We start from the raw sequence: 15,143 nt of genomic DNA, 5'->3' as shown, positions 1-15,143 counted from the left end.
ATAAAAGCACACATTCTACTCATGTAAAAACACACTGATTCCCGGACCGTCCGTGGGCCGGATTAAGAAGGCGATTAGGTTGCCTACTTCTGAACTAGATCTTTGGTCTGATTCAATAGGACTTCTCTTATGAAAACCATTAATCCACAAAGGAATTAAAGACCTTGGACAAAGTTCAGGGTGCTCACAGCGCCTAGATTTTTTGGGTGAAGCCACATGTTTGAAGCCACAAACGTGTCCACAACCAACATGCATCAGATGTAGTCTTCTCTTGGTTTTAGCAAGTTGGTTCTTAGTTTGAAATCATTGTATTTTTTCCACCCAGAAAAAAAGTATTGCTGATTTCAACTATATATAAAAAAATACTTACTTCAATTCTTTCTTAACCTCGTCATAGTCAGCTTGCACCTTCAATTTTTCTTCCAGTTGCTTAAAAGAAAAAGTTCAGCATTATTTTGATTAGATTAAAATTCTTCAACCTGACAAGTCAGACCCAACAAAAACGACAGACAGGATCAGATTGGTGGGTGGGATGGCCCCATTCTCTGGAGAGGAGGCAGAAAACTGTTTGGGACCCTGCCTGTCATCACCTGTGGGATGTGTTATCCCTATCAGAGGAATGACCTTCCTCTTGATCCAGCTAACAGGATGCCCACCAAGGCAGAAAGAGGAGATACCTACAGTCTGATGCGATCAGGCCATTTAGGCACCAAGTGCCCCCCATCTCACTGCAACAGTTGTGGGAAGAAATTAGCATAGCAATTGTCTGGAAGAACCCAGCAAAATGCAAAGCAGAACAAAAGGTTCAAGCTGTGAGACAATCTGGAGGAACTAATATCTGGCTCCAACTATCGACTTGGTTCGTTTTCAGACAAAATAAAAGGCATGTTTCTAATGTCACGCAAGGTCTAAAAATACACCCTCTGGGAGCTTGCAAAATGATGCACTAACAGGAGTGGAGTTGGTGGGGGGAGACTCCCATGCAGTAGCTCAGGAAAAGGCATCTTATCAAGAAGCCAATCTAAGTTTATTAACCTACTCACTGGGTACAAAGAATGAACAAGAAAAAGCAGCCAAGAAGCAAAAACGGTTCCTCTTCCAGGTCCTACCCTTAAGGCCTTTATTAAATGATTACATAATATTTTCAGATGGCCTGCATTCAAAACAGAAAGCTGCATCCCTTTCTTCTTAACCCCTTCCCCCAAGATAAATGTACCAGTTTTGATTCTTGCTACTGAACCAGGACAGCCACGTTAACTGTGCACAACCAAAGATACACAGACAAGAAAGGCTCAGTCTCTCCCTTCCTCCCCTGCCATCCAATGCCGCTACCAGATGGGGTTGACAACACTGGGTGAGAAAGATCAGTGGTTTGATTCATTGTAAGGCAGTTCTCTCTGGCAGGACCCACAGCTCAGGGTTGCAGCATGTGTTGTGTTTGCAGACATTTTCAGAAGCAACAACCACAATTATCATAACAGGCCAGTTTCAAATCATAAAGACGGGCTTCGTAATGCACACCACCACCCATAACTTTTGATTTGCTTCCCGATCAGCGATGGTGAGACGAGGAGGCCAGAGTGAGCACCCTGAGAGCTGGCAACACTTGTTTGCTGAGCAAAGCAGTGATGCTCAGAATTCGAACCTGTGGGCAGCACCCAAATTCCTGGACAGGGGAGAGAATGGAATCCATATGAACTGGTGCGGTGAAGTGCTTAACATTTGTGGACAAGGACTGGGGGACATCAAGATTCAAATCCCTACTAAGCCATGAAGCCTCCTGGGTGACTTTGACCACTTGTTATCTCTCAACCTATCAGTCAATGGGGTTGTTGTGAGGATATAATGGGGAGAACCAAGAACTGTGTGTGCTGCCTTGAGCTCACTGGAGGAGAGGCGGAATATAAACGTAATAGAAACAAAGGCTTGCTCCTTCTTATGCCAAATGTTGTTTTCTCTTGCTTCAGCCAGACTTACAACAGAATGGATCTGAATTTTGAACATGAGTAAGTAGGAATCACTGTGGCAAGTCCACTGAGAAATTGTCATTTCTGTTGGAGGATGTTAAAAGTTAAAAACAAACACATTGCAGGGCCGGAAGGAGCTTGGTAACACTGCACCTGGAAACAAGAATGCCCCTTACAACAGCACCACAGGCATACATTGACCACTAGTCATGATGCCCACATACTACCTATAGGATCAGAAGTGCCATGTCTCTGTGTACCAGAAGTGGGAGAGGGCTACTGTCTTCCCACAGGCATCTGATTGGCCACCTTGGTAAATAGGAGGTCGGATTAAATAGGCCTTTGGGCTGATCCACCAGGGCTCTTAGGCTCTGATGCAACTTGTCTGTGCCTCTGGTCTCATCCCAAAAGAAAGATGGAGCAGAGAGCCCTGGAGGACCTTACTTTGAGTGTGCTGTTCTTGGCGGTCAGCTGCTGCTCAAGCTGAGAGATCTGGCTGGTGGAGTTTTCCCGGAGCTTGGTGAGGCTGCCTTGGAGTCTCTGCACATCTTCTACCAGCTGAGCGATTTCACGCTCTTTTGCAGCCAGTTCTACTTCCAAGCTGGATCTTGTCAGCACCTCGATGGCCTGCTCCTAAAAGACATTGGGGGGGGGGGTTGAAGTGAGAAAGGGGTGGAGAGATAGATAGAAATCACACCCTGGCAAAACAGCAGGCCTAAAAACACTGGTAGTTCATCCAGAAATGATGGCAGAAGCAAGAGATTAAAGGGCAGGTATCAGAGACAGGCAACTCAGAAAAGTCTATCCCCCTCATTTAACTTTGGTTGCTTCTGAAAGGTATGAAAACATGTCTGTTGAGAGGGGTGACAAAAATATTTCCAACTTAATAGATCAGATTACTGTAATGTTCTCTACATGGGGCTGCCCTTGAAGCAAGTTTGAAAACTTCTACTGATCTAAAATCATTGACCAGAACTTGGGAAAATGAAATATATTTCCATTTCTGTTGGCTATCTATTTGTTCCGGGGCTTGATTTAAGAGCTGGCCATAACGTTTAAAGCTCCAAACATCCTGGGACCAAGATACCTTAAGAACCACCTTCACCTGTATGAATCTGCCCAAAGTTTAAGATTGGCGTGGTCTAGGAACTTACTTTTCAAAAATAAATAAATACAACCATGCAGACTCAGCTTTTGCGTGAATTTTCACAACTACAGGAAGTGAAGAGCTGACTAGACAAGCAACATGCCACTTTTTTGCACACCATCTAGCATGTTGCGACCATGGAAATAATTCTGATAGACGCTGCACTAAAAGAACTTCAAGGTCTTCAGTCCCTGGTTTATTCCCGCTTTGCAATCTACAGGCTAGACAAAGCAAAGCTCCAAATAAGCAACCCCTACAGCAACCCCTACCTTACAGCTCCCCTATGAAAACGGCAAGGTTGCTAAGCCCCCCCATCCTCCCATCAATGTCCCTGCTCCAAACCCGGCACAACAAGCAGCTGTACTTGAAGGCATCGCAAGGGAAAGGCGATTCCCAAGAAACACAATTCTGGCGGCAGCTGAAAACCTCAGCTCTGCCTGGCAGCAAAGTGCAAGAAGCTGAGCTGGAGGTGTTTCAGGAAAGGGCAAAGCCCAGTGTACATTTACTGCCTCTTACCACATCGGGTGCTTTCTGGATCTGGGTAGCTAGCTGGAGAGATTTGTTAGCGGACGAGAGCTGCTCCCTCAGGGATTCGGCTTCTCTTTGAGCTACCTCTGCTCTCTGAAAGAAATGAAAAGGGTATATATATATATACTGTATATATATTTTTTTGTAAAAAATATTTTTGGGGGAGGGGGGCCCACAGGGTGTAGGGGGGAAGAGAATGTACATTTGATTTAACAACTGGCAATTATTGCACGAACATTCATCAATTCATGCCCGACTGAGTATAATTGATTTTCCTAAACACTCAACCTAATAAACGATGGGGGGAGGGAGAGCCTCAGAATGTGATGGATTTTTATTTTAAACAGTACAAGGAAGAAATAATTGAGCGATTATGACAGCAATTTAACGCTAGGAGCAAGGAATCCCCTGCTGACACAAATGCTGCGGCCCACTGAATTTCCCAGGCTGGATGAATGCAAGTGGAAATGGAACCCTTTGATTCAATTGCCTTCTATACTCCCAGCCAAAGCAGGCTGTGCTGCAAGATTCCTCATGGGAATAATTCTCACGAGTAAATGCTGAATTAAGAGATCCTCAGCCTGCTTTGCCTGAAACAAGCACAATGTTTTTTTGTCAAGCCTCTTTTCTCCATCGCTATTTCTCTCTCCTGCCCACACAGACAGGGTGAAGCTTGCAAGCTAGGGAAAGATGTTTAATCCAGGGGAAGCCAATGCGCTGATCTAGAGATATTTGGACTCCAAGCTGCACAGCCCCAGCCAGGATGACATGAGAAGTAGCACACGATTTGGAGGGCTATTCCTGTTTTAGTCAATGGAAACATTGATCATCCAGCATAACTGTAGTTATGTAGGTGCCCCATAACAAATGTCCCATACCCAGCTCATAAAACAGATGATACAATTAAAATACAATATGAACAATGAAACAATAGTCATTAAGAACAAAAAAACACACAAAATTAAATCCCACATTATATTTTTATCCTGCCCCTCCTCTAAGGAACTTGTGCCATTTGGTAGCAAAAGGGTTACTGTATTAAAAGCGAAGTCTCAAACTGCCAAATACATTTCTCCTTTTCCTCCAAGGAAACCATGGTGGCACATTTCATCCTCATATTAGTGTTGTGTCATAGGTTTGGCTAAGACAACAGAATGTTCACCAGAATGTGTGCAAGGCAAGTGAAACTCTGCTTGCTAGGCTCTGCATCAGACTTAATAGTGAAGTGGAATGGGTGAGGGTTCTCCAGATGTTGTAGGGCTACAATTCCCATCATCCCTAGCTCTTGGTCATGCAGGCTGAGGCTGATGGGAGTTGCAGTGCTACAACTGATAAGCATGACACTTCAAGGCTGTCTTTACAATCCAACCAGCAATACTGGCTTAAAAAAAAACCTTACCTGATTTGCTCTTTCAAGGTCTGTCATGATAATCTCAATTTCATCAGACCTGGAAGAAAACAAGAAACAGGATACGTTAATCAATGATCAAGTCAAATTACCCGTCAACTGTGGGTAGCTTTGCACTCCAGTGTTTGATTTTTTTTCCTCTCTCCCCCCCCCCCTCAGTATGCTACATCTCTGCAATATATTTGTAACACAGCAGGGTTAAGTACAAACACACTGATTTCAAACTGATTTTTAGAGTAGTCACTCCATACCCCTGATCATCCTAACTCATCACAGTTTTCAATGAAATATTAACAGATAAAACTTTCTCCAGTTTCAGACCCTTAATAAACTCCGTCTCAGTGTAGAACATGGATTTTGACATGCTGGTTCCTTGTAGCATGATAACACCATGAATGGTAAGGAAGGATTTTCAAGTTGCTACCAAGTGATCAGATGGGCCAAACAGACTTGAACATAAAACAGTACACTGGGAACTCCCATTCAGAAACTACTCTTTCAAATGTGAGTCTATGGGGGGAAATGCATTCTTGTCGCCTCTTCAAAACTGCAAGAGTGACTCTTGATTATGTACTAATTTATATACTGTGGCATGGCTGGTTATGTTATTTCTCTGCCCCCCCAAAATGGGCAAGGAGGCTACATAAAAAAGACAAAGCCAATAATTTGCAACACCCTTAATATACTCTTAATGTGACTCCATAAATGTCTGGTGTCCATAACAGCATAAGTATCTTCTTGATTCCATCTCTTCTATGTGACTGACTTAATATTCCCAAATTTGGTATAGAAAGCCATAGCCAATCAAATATATAAATGTTTGTACTGGTTGTGTGTACACACATGCATTCAAAATTTCACATTTCTTCGTGTTGGTGGGAAGGGTTTCTCTGCGGCTACATAGTTCATGGAACTGTATATCTCTGCTAATTCTACAGCACTTTTTTAACGGTAGGTCCTAGAGTAAACTGCAGTGCAAAGACATCCTAATCCTATTTAAAGTTGCTCAGAAATTCGATGAGGAATTGAGGGGAGGAATGACTTTTCACGCTATAAACTTTGTGTTGGGCTTGCAGCTTCTATCTCAAGAACTCAGGCAGGTGATAAATATTTTAATTAAAGCATTTAAACCAACAACAAACCTCTAATTTATTGGTGCATGGTAACAGCTTTTCAAACGGTGCTGAACCGCTGAGCCTACAGAAAAGCAACCATCTGAACCATCTCTGGACCTTGTTTCATTTCCAGTACTGAACACAGCAAAAGCACTACTGAAGTCTTCTGCTAACACGCACTTCCAGAAGAACTTTAAAAAAGACTACCTAGACAGAACTGGCCCAGAATTCCCAATTCCACAAAAGTGAATAAAGGTAATTGCCATCCATTACTATTTGCTCCCAGCAGCCAAGTATTCAGAGGTACGCTGGCTCTGAACACGGATGTTCCATTTAGGGATCTTGTCTTGTAACCATCGACTGCCAGTTACGAATGTGTGTAATGAGGAATTCATTGTGATGTGGTGATGGTGGTGGGCTGAGATGCTACGTAAGACAATTTAGTGATAAATACATGGGGAAGAATATAGGTCTATCAATAGCTATTAGTCATGATGGGGAAATGGTCTCTCCATGTTTAGAGGCCAACATCATCATCATCAACAACAACAACATGAGTCGGGGTACCATTTTCTAGGGAACAATAACAGGAGTGGGCTATTGCCTTCAGCTTGTGGGCATCTTGAAGGCATAAGCTTAGGTGCTGGTGGAAAGAGGATGCTGGACTAGATAGAATTTTGGTCCGACCTGCAGAGATCTTCTTAATCCTATTCTAACATAATCTAAACTACCAGCCATCACACACCCTGAGCCAGGGAGTTCTATTAGACACACTCTTCTCTGTCCAGAACTTACTGCCAGTCCACATACAAAGAGTTCACTTAACATATACAACATGTTGATCACCTGCCAGTTCTGCTTGTGGCACTTCCTAGGCGTGAAAGGCTTGTTGTACCTTCCTTTTCCACATGCGGGAGGACCAAAAACCCACAGAGAATATATATTTGAAATTTACTGCGGAGGCAAACGTTTCTGTTTTATTAGCTGGACAGGGTAACGTTTTTTGGCAAGGGGGAAAAAGTAACATTTTCCCCGTTGCTGTTTTCTTCTTTTTATTGCACTGAGTAACTGTTAATATGAAGCCACAAGGGCTCGTTAAAATGCGCTGCTAAATTTTTTATTACAACCTCTTGCAAATAATAAAAAACCCTACCTGCTATTGATATTGGGGAACTGTACAATTCACTTAAATAAAAGAACGGCATTGCATCCCTGACTTAACAATGGCAAAGAAAATAGTGGAAGGGATAGAGAAGATTGGGGTGCAATAGTTAGTTCCGGTCTCCCAAGGAGGCTCAAGATGTTCCTTTCTCAGACCAGCAGGTAGGGCCGCCCAGGAGATTTTGCAGAAAATGCCCCCCCCCCCCCCGTGCATGCCTGTCACTGCTTGCCCATTGCTGCCCAAGAACAGGGTGGGTGGGGCTCACAGCAGAGGAGGAAGTGGCTTACAAGTACAGGAAGCAGATCTGCCACACCTGCCCGCTGTCTAGAGCCTGCCACCTCATGGGCAGGCCAGCCTTGCCAGCTGCGCAGTAAGCTGATTTTGCAACAGAGGGGAGGTTCAGAGGCAGTTTCTGATACCGTAGAGGAGTCTTAAGAATACAAAAGGAGACAGGGAGAAAATCGCAGAGGGCACAAGCAAGCTCTTAGATGAAGGGTTGGCACATAAGACAATCAATTATTTGATCCAGTTTAAATATTCAATGAATCACAAGGATGGTGATGCTTAGAGAATGAGCCATTTTGCAAAACTTCTTCTAAAAAGTCTCACATTTTAATAGCTACTGTTACTTTGCTTTGTTTCTGGTTTACATCCAATAAATAAAAAAATACATGGAGGTTGACCCTGCCATTCCGGGATAAAAGCCAGAGACTACAGCGAGTTCTATGAATGCTTTGCATTTTACCTAACCTTGCTAAAAGTAATAATACTACGCTTTTAAAAGTTAATTCCAGTGTTTTATAACAGCAGCTATGCTAATTTTGCTAAAGTAGCCAAAGTATCAAACATGATGAAACAATCTGTTTTGTTGTGTTGATAATGTTAAAATATTTTTTCTGCTTGAGCAAATCTTGGGGTGTGTGTGTGTGTGTTTTGTTTTGTTAATATTAACAATAACAATAATTTACACCCAAACATTTTTTAAGATTATTATGAGTTCTGGTGAACAAATTATGGTTCACATGAGCATCTCTGATGTCCAACTGCATAGCTTCTCAAAATTGTTAAGCAAAGTAGATATCCATAGCAGATCTTTTAGGTGAAGGAGAGTTCATTTCTCTTGTTTCAATTTGACTTTCTCTCCTTTGCTATTAATGGGGGCTGGTGGAAGAGTTAAACTGGAGAGAGAAACTTTTTATGTCCAACTGGTACAGATTTATCTGCTGGACTTTTGTGGAAAACCTTCAATAAACCTTAAATAATTAAGGAACAGACAGGAAGCTATTAGGCTGCTCCAAAAATTCTGTGCAACTGTGTCCTTCAAGAGCCAGCTACGTTACAAAGTAAACCATAGACTTAGGACCTTAAGAAAGGGGGTGGGGGTATTCTCTTGTTCACTCTGTGAAGAGTGTGTGTGCAGAGAGGGGGAAAGAGAGAATGAGTGTGTTTTTGTGTGTGTTTGGCAGGGGTGGCGTTTCTTTAGAATGAAGGAATGGGAGAACTACAATTTTTGGTGTTCGAGAGACTTTACGGGAGTGGTGCATTAGGATTATGTTCAAGTGTGTTTAAGAAGCTACTGTTCAAGAAATCGTAATGATAAAGTCCCACACTAAGTCAAGTTCTTTCTTCCCAGGAATATTAAGACAACAAAATGGATGGACACTATCCAACATGTAAACATGTTGCCTCTTGGCACCGTTGCAAAGGGAAAACCAGGTCAGTCATGTTTTTAAAGATACCTGGAAAGAATACAGTGGTACCTCGGGTTAAGAACTTAATTCGTTCTGGAGGTCCGTTCTTAACCTGAAACTGTTCTTAACCTGAAGCACCACTTTAGCTAATGGGGCCTCCCGCTGCTGCCGCTGCGGAATTTCTGTTCTCATCCTGAAACAAAGTTCTTAACCTGAGGTACTATTTCTGGGTTAGCGGAGTCTGTAACCTGAAGCGTCTGTAACCCGAGGTACCACTGTACACATTCTTCAAACAGATCCAGTGCATAAAAATGGGAATGCACATGTTTACATATTTTGCTAGGCACTTGCAGTTCATTTTCATTCATTTGCATTCTCAATACTCATTGTCATAAAATGTTGTCAACTTGGACAAGGTGGTAACAGGTGAAAACAATTACTGTAGGTAACCTATGTGCAACGCTCTTTGTGACAGGGCCAACCTTACATAAAATAGTAGAAAATCTATCTATCTATCTATCTATCTATCTATCTATCTATCTATCTATCCATCCATCCATCCATCCACCCACCCACCCACCCACCCACCCACCCATCCCTTGAATGGCTTTACACACTCCAGCAGAAATGGGGAACCAACTGACAGTCCAGAGAAATAATGCAAACCCCGAAACTGTGGAATGCCACCTTGAAGTGGTGTGTGAGAGGAAAGTCACACTTTCACGTTACACTACTTTGGGATTTTGTATGCAATATGCCCTCTTTTGCTCCACCTCACAGTGTTTCATCATCGTGAAGCCCTCACTGCCAGGTGGCACCAGATTTAATGCAAAGCCTGATCACGCAACAACCAGACCACACTTCTGACCTTTGGATCACTATCTGGAGAACTGAATGGCCCTTGAGAACAAATGCCAACCTTGCTTTACAGAATTGGCTGTCAAAATATCCCAGAGAAGGAAGGACATGGACAGGTTTCACTAAAAATTATCTTGTCCACCACTACTGAAGTGTACAGTTGGGTACACTCAATTCTCACGGGGTGACAAAAGCAAATAAATTGAAAACCACTCCTGCCAAGATGAAAAGCAAACTGGCAAGCTGTGATCCAGTATTCCTCCTCTCAGGCCCCCATTATATTTTAGAATGCAACAAGGCAACAAAAATGAGAGCTGATTTTCACCAAAATCTATAACTTCATTTTCAGTAGGTTCTCTTCTCTACTGCTGCTGGGTCCACAAACAGCAAATCCCCTTCTCCTTACTTTCAACACAGAGTGAGTCAGGAAAAATATACAGAGAGAATGACCCTCAGTTTGGTCTTGGGCAGCCCAGCAGTGTGTTAATTTTCCGTGTTCAATAAAACAGCATGTAGACAGCAGCAAAAAATACAGGTGATATTCAAGAATGTGATCTAAAGAATGATCAAAAGCTGTTGTTCAAGGCTCTCATTTTCAGCAGGCAAAGAATCACAATAACCAACAACAACCACCTCCAAATTATGGCTCAGAGAATTAAGCCCTGTGTTTCGCAATTCATTTGGTGCCTGCCATATACATGTCAGAAGCCTTTGATCATGTAACAAATGAAGCAATTCTAAACCAAGTAAGAAGATACAGAATTTCTTCTCATACAGAGGGCAGTCCAAACTTCATATTAAAATGAGTTACATTGGAATGTACCTATGTGTTGCCTTGATGGACTTCTCAGTTAAACTCAGGCAGGTTTAGGCCAAAGGACCTAGGCGGTATTATGCTAACTAGGGTGACCCTCAATTAAAGAGTCAATTAATAGGATGAGTTTTAGTTTCCTATGAGCAAACAATAGTTCTGAAACAAAACTCTTATTTACCTTGTTTTACATCTGAGATTTAGCAGACACTGTTTTAGAAGATACCATTATTTGTGTGTGAGAGAGAAGGGGGTAAGCCCTCTTTACAGATGGTGCTTACCACCTATAATTTTTGTAAATACTTGAATTACAAATAATATTTGCTTTTTAAAAGTCTATTACCCAGTTATTCAAGGTAATATTTTTTAGTTGTTCAATGTTTAAAAAAGTAGACTATTCCGTAACTGATTAAACAATGCAGTACTATCGCTGATGGAATGAAAGGATTTTTGAATCTAGGAAGTCCCCTGAAAACTGCATTCTTTTCGTGCGTGCGCACACACACACACGTTTTCCAATATACTCCCAATAATAGCCAAATTATAACAATATTGATTAATTCCCAAATTATACAATTATCAAAGTGCCAATCAACTTCCAATTAATACATTTTAGTTCAAGTGGCTCCCCGCATGATGGTTTGGGTGCATTTCCGATCTTATATCATTGCGTTCCATAGTCTTAAGTAATGTCAGTTACATTTCAGTTATAATAATAATCCCCTAGTCAACAGCTACATAATTAATGATTTTCATTCGCCTTGGTACAATATATAAATTTATAAAGCTTCAAGTGAGGAACCCAAACTATTATCTTTAGTCTGCCCTGTGTGTGAAAACTGTTATATCCAGGGAGATTCCTTCTGTCCATATATGGACTGTATTCATTTCACGGAGACTGACATGGCATAAGCTTACTTGGATTGGAGGCCCCTTCTTCAGATGCAGTGAGCGTTACCTTCATGCAACGAAGTGGGTTCTAGTCCGCAAAAGATGCTGCTACAATCAATTCATGGGTCTTTAAAGGAGAACCATGGGGAACTGACTTCTTGGCAGCTCATATGAAGGGAGACCCCTCAGCAGGCAACTGGAGCCAGGGAGGGAGTGTGGGGAGAAGGCATGAAATATTGTGTTCGGCCGCTGCTCTCTTAACTGCAGCTCCATTATGTCTGCTCCAGCCCCTAGCAGCATCAGGCCTGCCAGAGGAATCTTTACTATTTTTATGATTCGCCATAAACCTGCTGAAATAACATACCTCTTTCTTGTAATAAGCAGAGACCTTTCATGCAAAATTTAAAAGCTGCTGATCTAATGCCTGTTAACCTGCGAACTGGTCACTCTTTGGAAGCCCTTCCTTAATCCTTAACCATGATTCACCTGCAGTGCACAGAGCTCTGTAAAAGAAAAGGTTGCTTCCCACTAAAAGAGGAAAACAGAGATTTGCTTCCTTGCTAGCATTTGCAGAAAACAGAGACATCTGTAAGTTGAATGAGCATTTGGCACCAACAGCGAGGCTGCCCTTGGCCAAATGTTGCAGCGAGAAGTTCTACAGAATATTCTGGTTAGGGACTGCGACATTGCTTAAGTCAAACTCTGCTGCACCTGCTGGACACTTCAGCACTCGGCAGGGGAGTAAATCCTGCACAGTCACAATGTAATGGATGGCTTTTGTACCCTCTTGTGGGGGCACACACCCAGTAATAAACATTGCCTATAAGGTTGCAATTTAAGATTTGAAAGTATGCTGCCAATGGCTTGCAAAATGTCAGTTAGAGAGCTTAGCTTAAGTGTTGTGTGCAAACACAGTCTGTTTGATCTGAATTGATGACACTTGGTGGTCACTGATGGAAGGAAGAAGTTGGGCTAGATGGAGCTTTGATCTGATCTAGAAGGGCCCTCATTTTTCCAGATGTGCTTCCTGAAAACTAAAGTATTCCACTAGGCTGCAAAGAATCTAAGAAACACCACCAAAATAGAGCCTTCTATTTGCAACGAAATCAAGGGAGGTCAGCCGGGTGTGTCCTCCAAGCACCGTTTACTATTATATGGCTCAGTTGTAAGGAGCAAGGATACCCTTGTGCTACTTTGATGGCAGGATTGGGACCCCTAAGACAATTCTAGAGCCAGAAAAGGTCTCCCTTATATCCATCTCCAGGGCTCTGCAAGCATGTGCTAAAGGAAACCCTTAATAATAGCACCTTTAATGCTCAAAAGTAATTGGGCCAAATTGTGATGCCGTAATACGAAGTCTCTGTTATCTCCAAGCTCCATTCCTGCAATAAAAAAGAGCGCTTATTTCGCCCCGGAGAACAATGTGATTCTATTGATGCAGTACTTAGGCACGGATGTACCAGGATGCAAGCACAGTTTACAGTGCAACTGCAATTTCCTTCTGCTTTTGCCATAAGAGGGAAGTCTGAAAGAGTAAGCATTGAGATGCCAGGTGCTGTATTAACCTCTGTGTCAACAAACTCCTATTATGGGGCTTAGTCACAAACTGGCCAGGTGAGCCATCTCTTGTCACTTGTGAAGTGTTATGAAGCAGGGGCCAGACGTTCTAGCCCTTCACAGGTGTACACATTATCCCACTCTGCTCTTCTCAGGTGGCTTTGATTTTCATTTCTGTATTAGAATATGTGGTGAGGCTAAGGTAAAGGATGCTGCCAAAGCAGCATGCAGTGGGGCAAAGTCAGACACTGTGTGTGTGTGTGTGTGTGTGTGTGTGTGTGAGAGAGAGAGAGAGAGAGAGAGAGAGAGAGAGAGAACACTTTGTAGAGACCTATAAAATTCAAGCTTCCTATTACATTGGTATCTCAGGTTACATATGCTTCAGGTTACAGACTCCGCTAACCCAGAAATAGTGCTTCAGGTTAAGAACTTTGCTTCAGGATGAGAAAAGAAATTGTGCTCTGGTGGCACAGCAGCAGCAGCAGGAGGCCCCATTAGCTAAAGTGGTGCTTCAGGTTAAGAACAGTTTCAGGTTAAGTACGGACCTCCGGAACGAATTAAGTACTTAACCCAAGGTACCACTGTATCTAGTCCCAATGTATGATCCCCCAGTTCAGACTCCGATCAGATCAAAGGTTTGGGCGCTTTAACGCTTCCCTTTTCCCTACTTGAAATTGCACCCCCACTTTCAATGCTGCAGTTGGCTTCAGTGGAGAAGACAAAATATACCAAATCTCTCCCCACCCTGTGAGGCAAGTAACAGCTGTGTGTGATCTCAGCTGGAGAAACTGAGTAGCAGAAAAAGATTAAGTACCCCTCACCCCCACCATGTCATTGATCCAATCAAAATCAGACCACCTCTCTTTCCCCACCAGCAGCTTAAAAAAAAAGTTTTCGAAAAACACTGGGAGAGCTGATCACGGTTCTGCTGTGTCACATCTGTTCTGACCCTCAATGGAAGAGTGTCTGCTTGACACTGGCTTTATTTAGTAAAAAAGAAGGGGTTTTCTTACTATGGATTCCTGTTCTCATTGGGTCAGGAAGAAACCCATGACCCAACTGGGAAGCAGCTGCTCCCAGGGACAGGAAGCCGGGCTCAGTTCCTGCCAACTCTCTTTACAGAAAATGTCCCTCACCCCAACGGGGCTTAGCTGAGCTTTGGGAAATCTTTCTCCTCCTGATAAACTTCTTGCCTTTTGTTCAGATTTCTCTGCCCTGCTGATATTTCCTGTCCAATACCACAGGGAAAACGGGCAAACTTTTTGGCTGAAGAACGCGAGCCTGTCCACGACTATTAAAAAGTGTAAATGTATTTCTGTGGTATCACTTTAAAGTCAAGTTGTGCCTGCAATTCAAAAGGGCTCAAGGCAAACACTTTAAACACTGCTTGAGTGTAAATCCTTTGCTGAGTGCCATTAACACCTCTGCCTGTTTTGTAGCCAGTCTGACTCTCTGCAGCTAACATCTCCCTCTATCACATTTTAAACATGCAAGACTCTTTCTCCCATTATGGATGGTAGGTGTACAGTTCTCCCCTCTAATGCAATTGTTAACACGTTAATGTTATGAGTGTCATCAGAGGCAACACTCATGCTTATTTCTGGAGAAAACTTGCAGTATTCCTGGAGCCTTCATGACCTATGCTGCTAGGTGCCGATGGCAGAGCCCGGAGTTACAGTTGTATAAAAATGGGCTAGCTGCGATAACTCAGCGTTGGAGATGTGGCAAGGACAACGTCTCTCTGAAACACATGGTTGTACGGTGTTCTTAACAAGTTTTGGGAGAAAGTGCTGGACTCTGTAACCATGACTGTGCAGAAAAAGTTAAAGCTTTCAGCCAAGAATATTTTCTTGAACTATGTATCTGCAGTATGGAAATTATCAACGGGACAATGGAAATGGATTTTCTGCGCCCTAATGGTGGCCAAGAGATTGATATTGAGGAATCAGAATGATATCATGGGCTGTCCCTTGAGTCCGCTAGATGACATCGCAAGGGATCGTTGCCT

At 42.7% G+C, this 15,143-nt stretch overlaps 1 protein-coding gene across 8 annotated transcripts in view; it reads right to left on the bottom strand.

Annotated features, from left to right (window-relative positions):
• The window catches only part of CUX1 (cut like homeobox 1), a 259,697-nt gene that overhangs the window by 96,282 nt on the left and 148,272 nt on the right, over nt 1-15,143 (bottom strand). For all 8 annotated transcript variants that reach the window (XM_081172847.1, XM_081172850.1, XM_081172849.1 and 5 more), the window contains exons 9-12: nt 5,042-5,090; nt 3,631-3,735; nt 2,412-2,600; nt 371-429 (exon numbers count right to left, since the gene is read on the bottom strand). In XM_081172847.1, the coding sequence (XP_081028973.1) occupies nt 371-429; nt 2,412-2,600; nt 3,631-3,735; nt 5,042-5,090 (402 nt within the window). The remainder of the gene's footprint in view (nt 1-370; nt 430-2,411; nt 2,601-3,630; nt 3,736-5,041; nt 5,091-15,143) is intronic.

This window comes from Podarcis bocagei (genome assembly GCF_964188305.1).
Source record: "Podarcis bocagei genome assembly, chromosome: 15".
NCBI lineage: Eukaryota > Metazoa > Chordata > Lepidosauria > Squamata > Lacertidae > Podarcis > Podarcis bocagei.
The sequence above is the reverse complement of the archived record's forward strand: the minus strand, read 5'-3'. Positions and strand labels throughout refer to the sequence as shown.